The sequence below is a fragment of the Pagrus major genome, chromosome 9, assembly GCF_040436345.1.
Source record: "Pagrus major chromosome 9, Pma_NU_1.0".
Lineage (NCBI taxonomy): Eukaryota > Metazoa > Chordata > Actinopteri > Spariformes > Sparidae > Pagrus > Pagrus major.
In genome coordinates, this window is record NC_133223.1 from 20448830 (window position 1) to 20468026 (window position 19197).

At 39.1% G+C, this 19197-nt stretch overlaps 2 protein-coding genes across 4 annotated transcripts; one reads left to right on the forward strand and one right to left on the reverse strand.

The window, feature by feature from the left end:
• The first annotated feature begins 1408 nt into the window (after positions 1-1408).
• LOC141002223 (uncharacterized) lies at positions 1409-5805 on the forward strand. 2 transcript variants are annotated; one of them, XM_073473458.1, is made up of 14 exons: positions 1409-1495; positions 2069-2125; positions 2270-2396; positions 2535-2624; positions 2719-2906; positions 2999-3041; positions 3139-3250; positions 3375-3516; positions 3649-3719; positions 4745-4956; positions 5041-5176; positions 5260-5301; positions 5387-5414; positions 5493-5805. In XM_073473458.1, exons 1-14 carry the CDS (start codon positions 1444-1446, stop codon positions 5618-5620), a joined length of 1428 nt encoding a protein of 475 aa, XP_073329559.1. In that variant the 5' UTR covers positions 1409-1443; the 3' UTR covers positions 5621-5805. The 2 variants fall into 2 exon arrangements, with proteins under 2 accessions (XP_073329559.1, XP_073329558.1); XM_073473457.1 differs by having other exon boundaries at positions 5387-5805.
• Positions 5806-5904: 99 nt separating this feature from the next.
• pfkla (phosphofructokinase, liver a) lies at positions 5905-18684 on the reverse strand. 2 transcript variants are annotated; one of them, XM_073473455.1, is made up of 22 exons: positions 18429-18684; positions 16735-16808; positions 16537-16614; positions 15491-15680; positions 14813-14978; positions 13573-13617; positions 13372-13480; positions 12470-12565; positions 12193-12285; positions 10939-11064; positions 10756-10820; positions 10530-10593; positions 10291-10437; positions 10108-10178; positions 9678-9765; positions 9421-9573; positions 8805-8969; positions 8650-8711; positions 7927-8038; positions 7721-7820; positions 7513-7618; positions 5905-7427 (listed from the first exon to the last, which is right to left on the reverse strand). In XM_073473455.1, the coding sequence occupies exons 1-22, from the start codon at positions 18511-18513 to the stop codon at positions 7280-7282; spliced, it is 2343 nt and encodes a 780-aa protein (XP_073329556.1). In that variant the 5' UTR covers positions 18514-18684; the 3' UTR covers positions 5905-7279. The 2 variants fall into 2 exon arrangements, with proteins under 2 accessions (XP_073329556.1, XP_073329557.1); XM_073473456.1 differs by lacking the exons at positions 16537-16614; positions 16735-16808; positions 18429-18684 and adding an exon at positions 16113-16148.
• Positions 18685-19197: the final 513 nt, after the last annotated feature.

Sequence of the window (19197 nt, forward strand, 5' to 3'; positions counted from 1 at the left end):
CAAAGCGTGATAGATGAGTTCAAAAAAGGGGGGCTGCCTCTGTTTTGCGGTGGAGACGCTGCGAGCTCAGTTAATATCAGCATTATCCATCCTTTACAGACATCATGACAGAAAAACTACACAATCCACTGACGAATAATGGTGATTTTGCAAAGGGATGCATCATAAGATAAAAGGGGGTGAAATCGACAATGCAACCCATTCTTCACACAGCTGATCCCCTCCCATTTAAATCCCACCCATGTCCTCTCTTTTGTCTGCAGACCAGCCGGCGGACAACATGTACCCTACCCAGGTCTGAAAATGAGATTCAGTCTTACCTTGAGCAGGCAGGACGAGCACCGGGCAGACAAACGAAACCGTGTGAGGATAAATGACTGGATTTAGCTGGGCCCACTCATCACAGCGATGTGTTTTTGCCGATACAGATGCGCTACGCAAGATGATTTCCAGAATAGCACTAAGCCCGCCTCCCTAACCTCTGTCACACCAATCCTGAGCCGTCCGCGAGCCTCCCTGCAGTCACGTGAGCGTGACAACATCCACCCATGTCTAATAATAAGCACATCTGTCACAGAGGATGGGAATGTATAACTAATATGTCCACAGCAAATCAAATATATACATCAAAATACAATATATATAATATAATATATATATATATCATATAATAAAGTTATACAGTATGAGCAGACATTTCCATTGCTGAATATCTAAGCCTTGGACTGTTACACGTGACTGTTTATATAGGCCAAACATCGCAATGTATGGAAACCCTTTTCCACCAAAAAATAGAAAATAAATAAATAAATAAATAAAATTAAATGAACAAAGCTAGGTGAAAAATATTCCCACAGTAAGTCAAAATTATGAGATAAAAAGTCAAAGTTATCAAATATAAATTCAGTTGAGATGAAAAGTCGAAATTATGAGATTAGAAGTCATAATTATGTGATGAAAAATCATAATTATGGGAGAAAAAGATTAAATTATGTGAGAAAAAGTCCAAATTATGAAATTGGAAGTCATAATGAGGAAAAAGTAAATATTATGAGAGAGCATTATTTTTAATCAGGGCTAAAGTTTTCATCTTTTCTTTTTCTTTAACTGTCAGAAATAATCTTCCATACTATAAATTCTGTGTATTCAGTTAAATTAATGGATTAATTATTGATTATTGATTATTAATTGGTAAATTAATTATGCTGCTGTTTTGGCCAGGACTGCCTTAAAAGAGATTGTGAATCTCGATGGAAATATCGCTGGCAATATAAACATTAAATAAAAATTAATAGATTAAAAAATCGATTATAACATGAACACCTCGTGCTTCATACAGGTGCTTTTATGTTGAAAGGGTGTGTCTCCCAACGTCTGAACGGCTGAGCAGCAGCCCGCGCGGCGATACCATTAAGCTAAAGCTAATGTCGGTGAAGTGTAAAAATGAGCGACCAATACTCATTTAATAACATTGACAGCCTCCTCTTTCAAATTGGTGAGTTCAGTTATTACGTTTATTTTACGTTTTTAGTCGTGGTTTTGCTGTCATTCGATGTTTGCTGCTTGGCCGCCAATGTTAAAATTAAGCTAATAGCATTAACGCTAGCAGGCTAGTTCTGGTGTTAACTAACTAGCCTATGCTAATTCAGGTGAGGAGATAACAAGTAGCTTTACTTATAATAGGATAGATAATAGTTTCTTTCAAATTAGTGCTGTAACTAAATGATTATTTTCATTGTAGATTAATTTGTGGATTATTTTCTTAAGATGGTTGTTTGGCTGATGAAATGTCAGAAAAATGTTTCACAAAGCCCAAGATGAAGTCCTCAAATATCTTGTTTTGTCCACAACCGAAAGAAATGTAGTGTAGTCATAGAGTAAAAAAACAACAATAAATATTAATATTTAAGAAGCTGAAATCTTTTCCAGATTTCGATTTTCTTAAAGAATTACTCAAACCTATTTATTGATTATCAAAATGGCTGGTAATTAATTTAACAGTTGATGACTAATTGATTAATCATTCAGCTCTATTTCAAATAAGGTGACTGTTGTTTTTATCATGTAGCTCTTCAAACTCGGGAGCTTTCCCAAAAGAAGAATGAAATCCACCAGCAAATTAAAGGTACGTCTCACAGTTATTCCTCTTTATCTAACCAGAAGCGTTACTTGTATAAAATTAGACGGGCAGCCTAACAAACAAATAGTTTGCCATAGATTTTATGTTGTAAAATGGTGTCTATCAGGTGTTTCCAATTTTCATCAACAGTTTGCAGAGCTGACATTGCTGAGAGGAGGTCTTGCATTGAAACAATCCACAGAAATACCAAGAAACTTGAAGAAGAAATCAGGTTGAAGCAGAGCACAGTGATACATAACAAAACAAATGCTAAAAGGTATGATGACTAGGTAATACATGGGCCAAACCATGATGAATCAAGGTGATACATCATCAAATTTAACATATGACTTAACGTAAGCAGTGCAGTGTGACATGTTTAATAGTTTACTACTTGTCATCTATGTAACTTCAGCATGAAGGCGACCAACAGCCTGCTTCTTCAGTATGAGCAGACACTGAAAGAAGAACTGGAGAGCCGAAAAGCCAGCTACAAACAGGACACGTATGTTCAGTTAGCTGTGGTTAATTGTGTTAAATACATTTTTGTGGGCAGTAATAAGCAAAGCTGAATTATTCCTCATTTGTAACCCAACAAGGGAAGTCTACGAAGAGAGAATTGCAAGCTATAGGAGAACCTTCCAGTCACATAAAGAATATTATTGCCAAAATCCTCTTGCTCAAGAGCTCCTCATGCTGCAGGCTGAAAAAGAGGAGATTGAGTCAAGGATAAAGGCCTGTGATGATCAGATAACAGTGAAACAGAAGGAGCTGGAGCTTCTCACTGGTAATACCTTTTTTATATCATCACAACATGCTGTGGTAGAGCTGAAGTATTTACAGCTTTTTATACTGTTAATTTAATTTCTGTCTGACCAGGTCCAGCAGTCAATTCTTCTTCCACTGAGAAACTACCAGACAGGTATCTTTCAGTGAATCTTTCAGATAACAAAGAGTAATGACACATAGCCACAAGCAAAGCTTAGTTTTTCTCTGATTGAGTCCACTTTTCTTCCTAGTGTTCCTGGCCAGCAGCCCATAACAGAACCAGAGAAACAATTAGATGCTCTCACAGAGGAGGACAGTGATTCTTCTATTGACATCTCCTCTCTTAATCTCAACCAGACAAAGGTACCTTGATATGTCAATAAATAATAATGGTATTGTGAAGCTGAGGAGATTCTAGCAACTACAAATTGTTAAAGTTAAAGCTGATCCTGTTGTAACCACTAACCGTTTTTACAAACCTTAATAGATCTCGCAGAATGGTCACAAAACTTCTGTAGAGGCAAATGCTGAAGAAATTCATGAGGAAAACAAGGACCAGGATACTATGGCCTGCAGCCCTTTGCCAGAAAAAGCAAGCAGCGGGCGTTGGTCCTGTCAACAGTTGGATGGTAAGAAAAGGAAAGTCTGATATGTATTTCAGTTAATGCCAGCACTTCACACACAGCATAGCATGTTTGCCATGTGTGGATGGTTACAGTATATTACATCAAACCTCGTCAGCAGAATATTTATCTCTTCAGATCAAAGATGGCAAGATGTGATGCACCCTGAAGAGCAGGACCAGGAAACTAAATCAGAGGACCAGGTCTTGGTAATGTCTGTCTACTATCCACCTTATTCCAAGCCCCATGACACCTTGCGTGAATTATGGGCAAGACTTCTGGTGCAATCTATCACTTAAACTGAACCCGCATTTTCCATGGTCCTCTTTCTGAGATTGATTCGTATGGTGTATCATTCATTTATGAAGCTCTAGGTTGTCGAGTGAATACTTCTAACGCTAGTGTTATTACTTGGCCCACTTAGCTAATGCTTCTTAAACTCTGAAAGTGCACACTGTGAATCAGTTATTATGATTCTTTGTTACACTAGTTCTGCCGATCCTGGATGTATCGACCATATTTTTTCCCCCTGTAACCTCCCCATTAAATTGTGGATATCCAGACTGACTTTAAAATGGACACAATTAATCAATTTACCTGATTTATCAAAATCCTTTTCCCTCTTACCCCTGCTGGTATCTTGCCCAGTGTAGTGTATGTTTCAGGTACTGGTCCCAAAACACTGGAGGTGAAAGGCCTTTTAATCATGAAACACTCCACTATTTTTACATGTTAACATCAGTTTACTTTTTACGAGGAGTACCATTCAGGCTGTTATTAAGTCTATTTAGTTGCATTATGGGAAATTTAGGATAGGATGTTTTTGGAGTTCAACCCACACCAGGAACTAAAAGTCAGGATGTTTCAGCCTCTGCTGAATTGGTTTTGATCTCGACATTTTTTTTTTTTTAATTTAATGGATCTGAAATACTTGAAATACCACTGGATGACTCCATTATGGCTCTCACAGTGTCAATGTATTGTATCTGAAAAACTCAGCAATAGAGCTCAGTGTTTGGTAAATTACTCGATAAGTTGATTGAAAGAAAAGTTGTTGCTAACTATTTTGACTATTATGTAGCAGATGAGTTTTGCAATTTATTAAACAGAAACATTAGATGAATCAGACAGTATGAAATAACGACACAATTCCACTATGGTCTACAATGTAAATGTAATTTCCGAGGCTTCCACTCTTGGAAATGCCCTCACAGTCGATGTGTTTTCTTTATAGGAACAGCAGCCAACTGTATCAGACATGGAGGAGGCAATGGAGCAGGAGGAGATGATGGAAGAAAGAGTAGCTATAGAGGAAGAGCAGGCACCGACCACAGAGGACAGGATGGGTCCTGCTGCTTTTTCTCAGTCGTCATCTCAAGAAACTAATCCTGAGTCTTCCACAGCAACAGTGAAAACTGTGCCTTCAACCCCAATGTTCCCGTTTAAGTAAGGCCTTGTCTGAGTTGTCTAAAGCTTTGAATCACTGTCAGGACAGCTTCTCAGAACTCTGTTTTCATGTTGCCATTTCAGCTACAGCCCAGGCAGCTCCCCACATCGAGGGACCTCTGATACCAAATCTCCAGCTTTCCTGTTCTCTCTGAACTCTGATCCCTGCACCCCGGGCTTCTCTGGATTTGGATTTGACGTGGGCTCATCGCAGGATGAGGTGAGGAGTGAGCAAAAGGGATATGTGATTTGACAGAAATCATAGTTTCTTGGTTTTGAAATTACCTCCAAGTTTCTTTACAGGACTCAGCTTTTGCTTTCACTGGCTCTTTTTTCAACGAGAAGGTACTGGATTTTTACTGTAACTCTGATATTTCATAAAGTAGAACTAGAATAAAAACACCAAACTACTGTGTTCACCTCTTTTCAGAAAACCACTGAGTCAAAGTCTTCAAGCTGTAAGTATCAAATCAAATCTCTCTATTTTTGTGATGTGTTACCTGCTCTGAACTACAGGTATTTCTATGTTTTTGCAGGCCTCGAGTTCCTGTTTGGCCAACCAAAGCAGAGCGAGGACTTCCAGTTTGCTTTCACCGCCACGAGCCCTCAGACAACCAACAAAGACAACAGCGGGGATGAGTTTCCCTTTTCATTCAACTTTTGAGAGTTTAGACATCTTAAATACTTAATTAGTGTCTTAAAACCAGTTTATTACCTACTCTCTTCAGTAATGTTCACATAAAGCAGGTTAATGACAAATACCTGTGGTACCGGTTCATAGTTTAACACCATTGTAAGACCTATAAAATTTAAAGAAGTTTGCCACGTAGGATTTTGCTAATACACTTTGTAATTTTTGTTCCATTAAATGTTTGATATTTATTTATGTTCAGCCTAATGTGTTAGTTCAGTTGCTATTCACAAAGCAATGAACATGTCTAACATTAACACAGTTGAATAACATTTTATTGAAGATATTGCATTAGTATCAAAATAATACACAACATACGTTCATTTTTCTTTACAGATTTCTCTATTGTAAGTGCAGTCATTGTGTTTATTACACAGTGTAATAATATTTTTGATGTACTGTCCAGTTTGCATTAATTAAAGACAGAAACAGTGTTCAAGTCCTACACAGCATATAAATAAAAGGAAATTCACTGGTCCCATGAATCACACAGTCACATTCTGACTGTATCAGAACAGTATCTCAAACCAAACACTGCTACAAACTTAGGTAGCACATATTTTAGCTTTAAGCTAGTATCATGTTACAACCAGCATTGCCAGATTTATGATAATTATTGTATTTGTACAATCATTTTATGCCTATTTTTTCTCATGGTCATGACTCACGTACGCTAATTTCCCCCAAAATACGCTAATTTTAAGCCTCTAGTACGATACTTTAACTTTTCCAATCTGGCAACACTGGTCACAACATGGATAAACACTCTTCTTTTAAATAAGGTACATGATTAGATTATTTCTGGCTCAGTATTTGTTTTAGGGGCACCAGTATTTTTCTTGTATGTGATTGAGGAAGCAAACCATTTAAAATCATACTATATACAATCTGCTTTATATAATATATTCAGTAGTTTATTTGCAAAATTTTAGCATTAATGCACACATGGTTGCCTTTTTATGGCAGTTATTTCACTACACAAAGGCTCACTTGACACAAGGAATAGCAAAATCTGATCTGCATTGATCGCCTAATTCAATAACTGAATGATCAAAGTATATTTTTACACTATTTACTGTAGCTACTATGACACTGATGACATATGAACACTATGATTACATATTTTGGTACGTAAATGACTAATGTGCACAAAAAGTTTTGGTATTGGTCCAGTAGATCCCCTAAAGTTTAAATGATGGGTGTTTTACGCTGATAAAATTACTGTTTCTGTAAATGGACTTTGGAGGATTTGGGGAGTGCAACAAAGCAGCTGTTTTTGGTTAAAAAGAAACTTGTACTTGAACAAAAAGGTCTACCTCTATAGGGATGCTTTCCATAATGTGGTCAGACACTTAGAATAACAATATTGTCAAAAAACAAGAGGCTTACATTCGGCCTGGGCTTTGGCTGTCGATTCCAAAAACGGTTTGTACCTACTGGTCATTTAGACACTAAAATACATATAAATAGGGCCTTGGTTTTTAAAAATACCACAATTCCCCTTTATAACTCTTCAGTCCTGTAAACACAGATGGACGCAGATTGAAACCCATTCTTGATGTACTCTCGGTAGCAACTAAGGATAGACAGATAAGGGTTAAAAAGTGCAGAGAATATGCTGTTGTAGGGAGCCTAAAACCCAGAGTCGATACTGATGGAGCGCTGAGTCACATGTTGAATCTCTCCTGGCACATATTCACAGAAGCTGGTTTGGTACTTAGCCAACATTCTCAGCAGCGGCCGAAAATTTAACCACCACTGGACTTTGGGCATCCGGTGCCTGAAAAATTGGGGCATAATTTGCATATTATTAAAACAAATTTAATAATGAACACTTGTTATTTAACAAAAAGTAAGTTACTTACTCAAAATCAGTCACATCCTTCAGTTCAGTGACAGGGCTGAATGAGATGACCCTCCTGTTGAGGCCGATCACACATGCTGTATCTGGAGCGTTGGCGAACACACGGTCTGGTGGGAGAAAGGTGATGTAATCATAACATTGCTGTGGTCTGACTTTGGTATTCTAAGCAATTTATTTATGTCAGCTATGACTTTATACAGTAACTCCACCTTGTCTGAAGTTTTCAGTCAATCTCTCTGAAATCCACTGGATCGCCCTAACACCCAACTTGGTGCCAAAATTCCTATCGAAGGGAGAGGGTGCCCCTCCCTGGAGCACAAACACACAAAGTGAGTGCAAATATGTTAAAAGACTTATGTAAGTTGGTAAGCTGTGTTTTTCTGGAGTTGATGGATCTTGTAAGGTGGCTCTGTACCTGCTGAAGGTGTCCCAACACATTGACTCTGCAGTCAAAGATTCCCTTCCCCTCCGCTGAATACAGCTTATGAATGAAATCTGTAGTGTAGTTTTCATGGCATTTTTCATTCCTGTTAAGACAGAGAAAACGATCAATTGAATGATCCAATGAATGTATGTTCATACAGTGTGATGTGTTTCATATACACTATATGGTTTGTACTTTTGAATTTGTTTTGTTGAAGTTAATAGTTAAATAGATTTCGAGTATTATTTCATACTAAAGACTGAAAGATTGCAACTCTTGAATACATTTCCATTTAATTTTGTAAAAACAAAGGTCCCCAGACTGTAAAACCTACTGGACTTTGATTAACATATAGTGCAATAATCTTGTCAAAATGGCCAGTTTGTTCAATTCTTTGATTTATAATCAAATTAACACATTCATCACACATAACATCAGCCTCAGCAGTACTTTGTGTTTAGCAAACGTTAACAGGCTAATGCTCTGAATTAAGCTGCTGAACCTGATGAATACTCCGTGCTACACATCATTCTGTTAGCATTGTTGGTGAAGATGCTCAGTCAAGGTCATGGTATATCTAAATGCTATAAGGAGCAAAAATGGACTGAACTGTTAATAGGTTCAATGTTTAGATACATGCACAGAACCTTTTTCATTATTATCTTCTGCAGCCACTATCACATGAGAATCTGTGGCTGAATGAGTGTTGCATACCTCAGCACAAGACCCCGCTGGATGTCTTTCTTCATCTTTTCAGTCAAGTGCTCCACATTGGTCTGTCAAAAGGCCAGATAATTAAACAGACAGAAAGCTTTGATTATTATAGACAAAAAAAAAAGAAACAGCAGAGGTTTGATTAATGGTCTTACCTTCAGGTCGTGGATGTTGAAGGGGTCTTCAAAGATGTAGGCTGCATCAGCACCCACGGCTATACCAGTGCAGGTCGCCAGATAGCCACAGAATCCACCCATCGTCTCCACCACGAATATTCGTCTCTTTGTCCCAGTGGCAGACTGCTTGATCTTGTCGCAACCCTGATGAGGGAAAAAAAATCAAAATGGCTGTGTGAGAGGAGACAGTGGAAATCGAAGACAGGGTCCACTTTAATTTACTCCTAATTAACCCTCACCTATACTGCACTGTAAATACAGCCAAAGACAGACCAGAAAGGAGCAGCTTGAAAAGAGATTAAGTTGCTTCTCACAGGAAGGTTGTTTTTTTTTTTGGGACAAAGCACTGCCGGTGTGTTATTTATGTGCTTTTTAATTAGGAAGTAGGGTGAACTAGAGCGCTGCGTTTGAAGATAAAATCTAAAGCTCTAACTACTCACTGTCACCCCAGTTTTGACTAAATATCCAGAGTTCAAAGTGTATCTTAGTTACACATCGTGTTAGATGGGATGTTTTCTGGCTTGCCTCAGTCTTATTTCATGATAATCCTAAACATCAAAGTGGCACCATTAATTTGCCATCTGCTCAGTATTACCTCCATGGCAGCATTGACAGCCGTGTCTGCTCCCAGGCTGAAGTCAGTTCCAGGGACGTTGTTGCTGATGGTAGCAGGGATTACACACATGGGGATGCAGAGCTCATCATAGACACTCCGGGCTTCAAACAGCTGCAGTACACCTCGGTACGCCTTTGAGGAAGATTGAAAACCTCTTTGATGTAACATTGACACTATAAATTAATATACAAGTAATTCAGCTCTGGTTCTTTGATGGGCTGCATCTTGTTCTTTACCTCAAACCCTCCGACTACAAGCAGAGCTGAGATGTTGAACTTGCCGATGTTTTCCACAATTTTCTCCATGTGTTTGTTTGGAAGAGTTCTGAAATAGGACGTGAAAAAAGACATTATTACACAGACTGTGAGAACAACTCTATTATTTATCCTGTGGCTCTGGAGGAAGTTTTGGTACTGTGACATCACCCCGGTCTCAGCTTTGGCTTGGAGACGACATATGTTTTTACCAGGAAATGTGCATTTCAACGTAGGGCCCCTGAATATGAAAGCTGTGGTTGCGAAGGCCTAAAAAATGACATCACTCCACACCTCAAGGACATACACAATGCATTTTAGCAAGTAACACTGAACGTAAGCGCTAGTTGTTTGTTTGCAAGAAAACCTTTAAATATGTTCACGTGATAGTTATCAGTCTCCTGTTGCTCACCGTTTTGTCCCCAGCAGGGAGCCCCCTTGGCCCGTCCATCCTGCCACGTTGTGCCACTCCATCTCAGAAACCTGCAGACAGACGGGGTGTCAGTATTGGAACAGTTTCCTCAGTCTCATACAGATTATTTATTGCTAAAATCTAACTGCAGCGTGGTAAAGACATCGCGGTAGAAGCCCTCACCGCTCCTGTGGCCAGTCCTAGAAAGCCATCATTGACGGCGTAGACCTTGTGTCCGTGAGCGAGCGCCAACCTCACAGCAGACCTCACCGCTGCGTTCATCCCTGCAGCCGGAGCTCCCACGTTCAGGATAGCCACAGAGAAATTGCTCTGAGGGAGAAGACGAGTGCATTTGAGCTTATCATTTGTTATTCAATTCATGTGTAAAGGCTAATACTGTATGTGTGTGTGTGTGTGTTCACCTTAGTCTTGGCCGGCCTCTGGATGGCAAGAAGCTTGTAGATGTTCCAGTTGTTCTCAAAACTCCTGCAAGAAAATCATCACTTTAAGCTTCTTGTTATTTAATATTTGCACAGAAAGAAAACAACAAAATTAAATTGTGAGCATGTTAAAATTACTATAAATGGATGATACATGTATTAGGGACTTTGGTATTATAATACACGTGAAAAAATACTCCGCTCTCACCCTCCACGCAGTTTGATAGCCTCATCAAACCTCTTCTCATTCATGGCCTTCTGCACCAATTTAGTCTGGAAATTATGGAACAGTCAGAAAAAAACACAAAAAAAACACACAGCAACCTCTCACTATTTTCCGAGTACTGTGTGTCCATTAAAATTAATTATAGAGGAAAGAAGAGCCACTCACCATCTCCACACACTCCATTAGAGGCAGACGAACAGCCTTGTTGCCTGACAGGCCAATGGCACAGGCTGGGGTGTCAGGAGAAGCCTCCATCAGGGCTATCACTGCCTCCACACCCAACTTACTGCTCTGGAAGCACAAGAGAGTCCACACGTGCATTTAAATGCAAAGGCTACGAATACAGGAAAATATCACCTCCTACTCAATTAGTCTTGTATTGGTTATATAAACAAGGTTTGTCTAAATACAAACACAGATTCTACCATGATAAGTTCACTGAGGAGATGTGGAATGTGTTGAAGTAGGAAGGTAAGTATGCAACGTTCAGTCACCTATCTCTTTTATCATATACGTATGTAGATTTTATCCAAAATTGGGATTTGTGACGTACAATTCTGTTGTCTAATCAACCCTACAAAGTCAGATTTCACCCACAATAATTTCTGAAGCACATAAAAACCCCTCTCGGCTAAATATGAAATGTGTCTCGTCCAATTTGATAAACATCTGCTGAGGTTGTCATAGTCAACATCAGGACTGGAGATGTGTGTGAGAGGCAACAGTGATTTAAACATTGCTGCCCTCGCTAGTCTGCAGTCAGTTAAACTTCATTAATATGATTTATTAATTGACATATTTAAATTACATGTTTACATAATTTGCACTGAAATGTCTTTCTAGTCAAATGTTGCTTCATAAAAAGTGGACATCCATTTTTTATGTTAACACGGTTTACTAGTACGACTAAGGGGCTGTTCAGTGATCCGATCGCAAGTGGACGGCTTTAAGCCCATTGATTCACACCCTTGCATTAGCATGCGTCTCGACATGTGTCCCCAGTGATCTCTTGTGATCAGATCTCACTTCCCTGCTCTATAGGCAAATATACGAGTAAATCAATGGAACAAACTTAAACTTTTAAGGGATTTTGGGGACTTTCTCCATGGACAACAAAGAGGTAATTAGAACTAATCCATAAATAATGCGATTTGAAAGGGAGTCTGGGGTTATTGTGGTTACTAGTTCAATGGTTTGTTGAAACAGCTAACCATTAACGTTAGCTGTATTTCAGCACTGTGAGCATGCTAAAACTGTCATGCATTTTTAAGTAGTACGCTTGGCTCAGGTCTGATTGACCAGTCAAAGTGACTGGCACATAAATTGTGTCAAAAATTGTTGCAGTTGTTACCAGCAGTTAACATGTTACGCTAATTAACAATGATTTAACTTTGAGCAAATGTGTCATGTCCGACTCACCAGTATTCTGTCAAACGCAGAGGGAGTTCCTCCTCGCTGAACATGGCCGAGCACTGTCACTCTGGTATCATAACCCAGCCTCTTGACCACCAGCTTCAAACAGACATGAAAACATCTCAGTGTACTGTGGGTTTGACATTTAGCAGGCATACGCAACCAAGAGACTATGAGAGAACAGTAATTTATAGCATTTGAGAGGAAAATTCGAAAGCATTTTACAAAGAATCATTCATCAATCATCCCAAGACCTTAAATCTTAACTTTAAATTAAACTTACATCTTTTATGTAAGTTGAGGAGATGGGCTTGCCGTTCATGTCGATGGCTCCTTCTGCGACGATAATAATATTGAGTCTTGACCCCGTTATGCGGCTCTGGAGGTAAACATAAAAATATATTTATCACTAAGTCAGTAACAACAAATCCTGCTTCTGAGCTGTATTTAGAGGAGGCTAACTCAGCCTCCTCTATTCCTTAGAGCAACAAAATGTCACTTCCTGGAGAAAGATAGTGTCATGGTTTGGGTTTTTTGTTTAGCCATTTCCTGTTTTACTTTGGTTGATATATTCTTTTGTCAACTTGTACTTTCCACTTCCTGTCTTTGTGTTTTTCCAGCCTTTTTGTATTGCCCTATTAGTTTCAGCTTCTACTTATTAGTCTTCTCTCACTTGTATATTTAAGTCTGTGTCTTTCCTTCTCTCTTTGTCAGTTTGTCTGTTTTGTTCCTGGTGTCTCTGTGTTTGCTCTTCATGTTGCCCTGCCTGTGTTCCCTGAGTTTCCTCTTGGTGTGATCTTTATTTAGCTTTTGTATTTCTCTTTAGTCTTTTGGATTTTCCCTAGCATGCTTGGTCAGTGTTGTTGCCTGGATTTAGATTTTTGGACCTCTTCTTTTTGCATGCTATAACAGATTGAGTATTGAGTCTCATCCCCAGGTCATCAAACACTGATTGTTTGGGTTGATGTCCAACCTGAGCTGCTAACCCAAAGTGACAGTGATTGACGATCTGTCAATGAGACTCAGCAATGAACTATCTCTCTCCAGTAACTTCCATTTTGTTGCATAAGAGCATGTCTATTTTCTATTTCTCCCACTTCAAAACAGATCGATCTCTACTGTGAACACACATATATGAATGTGCCTGTGGCTAATATACAATCTAGACTAGTTTTCCTGTCTTACCGACTCTAGACGGGCACACATCCGGTCCTCCCAGCCCTCCTGAGGAGGAGCCTCTGGAATGAAGAGCCAGTCTGCCCCAGATGCCAGCGCTGACACCAAGGCCAGATACCTGAAGTGAGAGCATGAAAGTAACAGCACAATAATTTGTCTTATTCAGTGGCAGTGTGTACAGGACAGCAAGTGGGTCAGAGTGGTACTCACCCACAGTGTCGACCCATGACTTCCAGAACAAAAGTGCGCTGGTGGCTGCAGGAGGGACACGACATTTATATTGAAATAAGCTTACAAACATTTCTGAGCATTCAGAGAATTTTCTGACTGTTGCAACATGCCGAGATTCAAGGGAGCAAGTCTGGGCAGGATCAGAGAATATTTCTGAGATCTCAGCAGCCTTGAATGGGAGAGTTGGTTTAAAACAAAACTTGGCTTCGACGATTGCATTCCATTCATAATAAATACTCACACTATGCAGGTATGGATACGTATGAAGAGAAGTCTGATATACAGTCGGCCCGCAACTAACGATTATTTTCACCACAACCCATCATCATGAAACATTTTACTATAAATGTTTCCAAACGTGTCCAAACCCCAGAGACAGTTTACTTTTATATATTACTACAAAGAAAAGTACAAAATCTTCATATTTAAGTAGCTCAAACCAGAGAATGTTCTGCTGTTTTTGTAGATCTGCAACAATTACTCAATTAGTTGCCTTCTATTAAATTGATTTGAAATTGATTTGTAAGAAAAAAAATTCCAACTTCTCTGACTCCAGCTTCTTAAATGTGAATATTTTCTGATTTCTGCAGTCCTCTATGAAATTAAACTAAATATCTTTGGTCTGTGGACAAAACAAGACATTTGTGGACATCACTTGGCCTTCAGCAAACACTGATCAACATTTTTCATCATTTTCTGACATTTTATAGACAAAACAACTAATTGATTAATTGAGAAAATGGTTGACAGGTTAATCGACACAAAAAATAATTATTAGTTGCAGCACAAATTTTTGGAATAAATTAATAGTTATTTAATAATATAGTTACTTCATATTCTGTTGATTGACTGAGCAGTTAATCATTCGTTTCAGCTGTAGTCTGATACCACTGTATCTATTACTGCTAAAATCATATCTACTTACATGTTCTCCAGTAAAAGGGGCACTATGTAGTTTTGGAGAAGAAATACAAACTCAGAATTTTAATTTTTACAATATTAATGAGGCAGTAAATGAAGAGCTTTCTCTTCTGTTTAAAATGTATTTCCCAAAGCTACATACTGCACCTTTAAAGTACCAGTGTAGTCTTGTTGTATCTTCATATTCTCGAATGCATTAAGTCAGAAATACTGAACAAATTTATAATATTTTTATCAGTGTGCTCATAATAGTTACTCAGATGAAACACCAGCTCCCACTGTTCAATCAGTGTCTGACCTTTGTGCAGTGGTCATGATGGCATCGATTATCTCCATGATGCGGTGCAGCGCGGAGTCAGCTCCGATGGTCATGTCAGTGCCGCAGAAGTCGTTGTCGATGGAGCCCACGAGCCCCACGATGTTTAGGTGGTCGTGCTGCTTGGCCAGAGTGTCTGTGATCCTTCCTGAAAGGCACGCACGCACATTGTTGTCGATGTTTTACTTGAAGCTCGTTATTGTGTTCACTTAAGCAATAAAATAATGATAGTAAACTTTATGTATACAGCACAAACACAGTTACAAAGTGCTTTATAGAACCGAATAAAAACACAAAGCGAATACAACAAGCTTTGTCCCATAAAAACTAAACACAGAAAAAACAAAGAGAGTAAAACAGAGTGTCATAAAGCAAATAAAATCACAGAAAATCAATTGTAAAGTAAGTGAGTTTTCAGCCCTAATCTCTTCAGGGCTCTGGCAGATCATTCTGAAGTCTATAATCATCATATTACTACAGAACGAGCTCAAGAATGATTCATAAATACAACATTATTTATGTGAAATGAAACAAAGGCAATCCCATACCCTGAACAAGGAAATGACGCCTCTAAAGACTGTACCACCATACAGTAGGATGAAGTCTATTTCTAGAATAAGCGCTGTGACAAGCTGACGATGTTGTCTGGGAACACTTTACCTTTCTCTACGAGCTCAGCCAGCAGACCGCTCCACTCACTGCGGAACAGGTTGGCTCCGGTGAGGCTGCCGTCTCCACCGCACACACACAGGTTGGTGATGCCTTTCTTCACCAGGTTGAAGGCGGCGGCAAGCCTGCCCTCACGAGTCATGAAGGCCTTGCATCGGGCGCTACCAATCACAGTCCCACCCTGCAGTCATAGTGATATAAACCCAAATCAAGGCAAATAGAAAGATGAGAGTGAGCTACGTGAGCTACAGTCCAACTCCTATACAGCAGTAGTTCCCAACTTCTGGGTGGTGACTTCCAAAAGAGGTCACAAGTTGGATATAAGGGGAGATAATTATTAGAGTAAAAAAAAAGAAAAAACATATTTTGCCACATAGCATTAGGTTTATTTCTGAGACTTTTCCCTAAAAAACATTTTAACTAAACAGCCTGAGAAGGAAAATTCGCTTTTTGAAAATTCGCTTAGAAAGAGTGGCACGTGCCTTTTTTCACATTTGCTGCTTCAGTTCAAGACTTCTATTGCAAAAACAACGGTGGCATTGCTTATAATTTCTTTCGAATAGTGGAACTTGCTCCTTCTAAGGTTCAAAGCACATGCAGCAAGGCACCTTACCCCATTAAAACCAGTATTAGACAGGCAGGGAGACAAGAGATGAGAGGAGACGGATGAAATAATAAAACTCCAATTGAAACCATGGAAAGGAAAGAGAAAAAAGAGATTTAAGACCAGATATGAATGAAGGCACAATAGGCATGTATCATAAAAGAGATGCTGACGTGTAACAGGGGGTAAAGCACAAGTGTAAATAATTAAAACTAATTTTAAGCAATTGTGCTTATTGCATAGCTTGTTACTGGGACACATGAATAGAATCGAATGAGCCATCTTTAATGTTATTTGTACACTCAGGTGTTAACCCACCATGACGTCATCGAGGGCTCCAGACTAACTTTTTACACTGGCTGCACTGGTGCTTCTAAAAATTAAGCCTTTACCACTGCTGTCAACAGTGACTGATGATAATATTGTAACCTACCTGTTGGATGATGTTGGTCACACTGTGCCAGTGTGCCAGTTTGATGTTGTCTCCCCCCTCCACCAGGCCCTGGTATCCCTGAGAAGTAATTTCCAAATTTTATGTTAATGACAAGAACAGTGTGGGCGAGTCAATCAAGAAAAAAGAACTCAATGTGTACGTTTAATAAGGTCATATTAACACAATCAGCTTGTTTACCTCATATATAAGATAGACCTTGGCCCCCACATAGATGCCCATTCTGGTCACAGCTCGGACAGCAGCGTTCATCCCTGGGTCGGGGGACAGTTAGTTAAACAAAAATATTGAGATTCACCTCTGCTCCTCAAGTCATTACACACAAGCTGTTGCATCATAACCCTGCAAGAGGAAATCAAACACTGCGGAGGATATGACTTCACTATCTCTTATTGGGCAAAGGTGCAACCCGCTCTCTGGAGACATATTAACGACAAGCAATTACATTAAGAGCCCCTGACATGTAACGTGTCGTTTTTGCACATTGACCGGGACATACTGTAGATCAAGTGTTGCTCGAATTATATGAGGAGGCTGTCTGCTTGTGATCGAACCACACGAGACAAGGGTTTTGCACTGTTTAATACTGATATCGGTATGGTACATAGACAGGTGCCGAGATTGGTACTGAATTATACCTGCCCCTAACAAGAACTCATGTTAACTGTGTAAACGGGGCCAGTTAACAGTGGTGGATGGAGTACTCAGATTTTGTACTTGTGTTACAGTAGCAACACCACATTCTAGAAATAATACGAGTAGGGCTGCACAATTAATCGCATTTTTTAGAAAAAGGTAAAATATGTGACAAAATATTATTACAATGAAGTACTGATGTGCAAAAGAGATACTCTGCCTTACAAATCTTGCTCTCCAGATGTAAGAAAACTTGCTTGTTTGCTACAGACACAACAAATGGCACATTATCTTTATTTTAATAGTTTATTTCAGTGAAATTGAAAATTGAAATGCACAAAATGTTCATTATTTTTTGTTTTAATTCATAGTTTCGGAGTGTCATCACTTTTTTTTTTTACTTTCCAGGGTACTCGCAGTGATCATCAGGCCGTTGTTACTGCCCTTGGTGTGTGTAACCTTTCTGTGCTATGCAAAACTGAACATTCCCACTACTACTGTTAAAATAATCACATTATGATTTTTATGAACATCGTGCCGCCGTAGATGCAAATAAGAGTGATGCCTTAAAAATGTACAACACTATTGATTTAGTACCAAATTACGCAACAAAAGTAAAATCACCGGTTATGCTGAAGGGCTCATTTCAGAGTAATCTATCAGTAGAGGTCAAAGGTCATATACAGTATACACTACTATCAGATTATAATGATCAATGCATTCATGTGTGTATCACTTTAATGCTGCAGATAGTACAGATGGAGTTAATTTTAATGACTGTATACACCTAGGGAGCCTGTGAACCCTCCAACACACACTTCATCAATGTCTTAACCTATAATCTATAATAATACATCATGATTTATTTGTTAATTATATTGTGTATTCATAATCTGAATCTGCAGACTAACTAAAGTAATTTGCCTCCAAGAAAAAGTGTAAAGTAGCAGGAAGTTGTAATATTTATACTGGATTATAGTGCTTGAGTGAGTGTGTTTAGTTACTTTCCACCCTTGTGAGTTACAACATGGCTACTGTATAAAGCTATGCAACACATACACGACCTTTGACCCCTGCTGACACTTTCTGTCATTTTGACCTGATTATCAGTACTCACTCATCTCTCCATGAACAAACTGACATTCATTTCCCGCCTACATCACCACGTATTGCACAGACCTGTCTTAGTGTACATGTATTTAGCAGCATAATGCCAGCTTGGCTGACTTTTAAGTCACCTTGTGCATCTCCACCGCTGGTCAACACTGCCACGGCCCGACCAGCTCCCGTCATCTTCAGCTTCTCCAAGTCCATGGAAGACATCTTGACCCGCTCAGGTTACAACAGTGAACGTGGGCGAGAATGAAGAAATGTCGGTGAACTGGTTAAATAAATGATTGGTTGTGTAAATCCGGACTTTTCCAGATGTCGCTTCCTTGTTTTCAGCAGGTAAAACCTCAGTTAACGAAACGTTACCGCAGCCGAGACACTTCTGACAGTTTGACTCCGCCCCCCGTCCAAAGGAGGAGACCAGCGGGCGTTGACTTTATGATCCCGCACCGTCCGGCGGAGCGGAGCACGTTGTGCAACATTAACCCCGCCTGCTCACCGCGCCCTGACGTTTAAACAGCAGGACACCATAGCAACAACACGTACAGCACGAGTTAATGATTTCAACAGGTTTTATTGGCTAATGCTCACATCTGTGGAGGCACACTGCAGCCAGCTAAAGACAAAACAATGACAACTTAGCCTTGATTTAAAAAACAGATCCAGTGTTACCCACAGTTATTAGATAAAAAGTCATGACTATTTACTTAAAAAGTTATAATTATGAGATAGAAAATAAAAATGATGAGATTAAAAAGTCAAAAGTATGAAGAAAAAGTCATAATTATGACATCAAAAGTCATTACTGTGACTTAAAAAGTCAAAATTATGAGACAAATGCTTATTTTATGATTATGACATTTTGTATCTTATAATTTAGATTTTTTATAATAATAG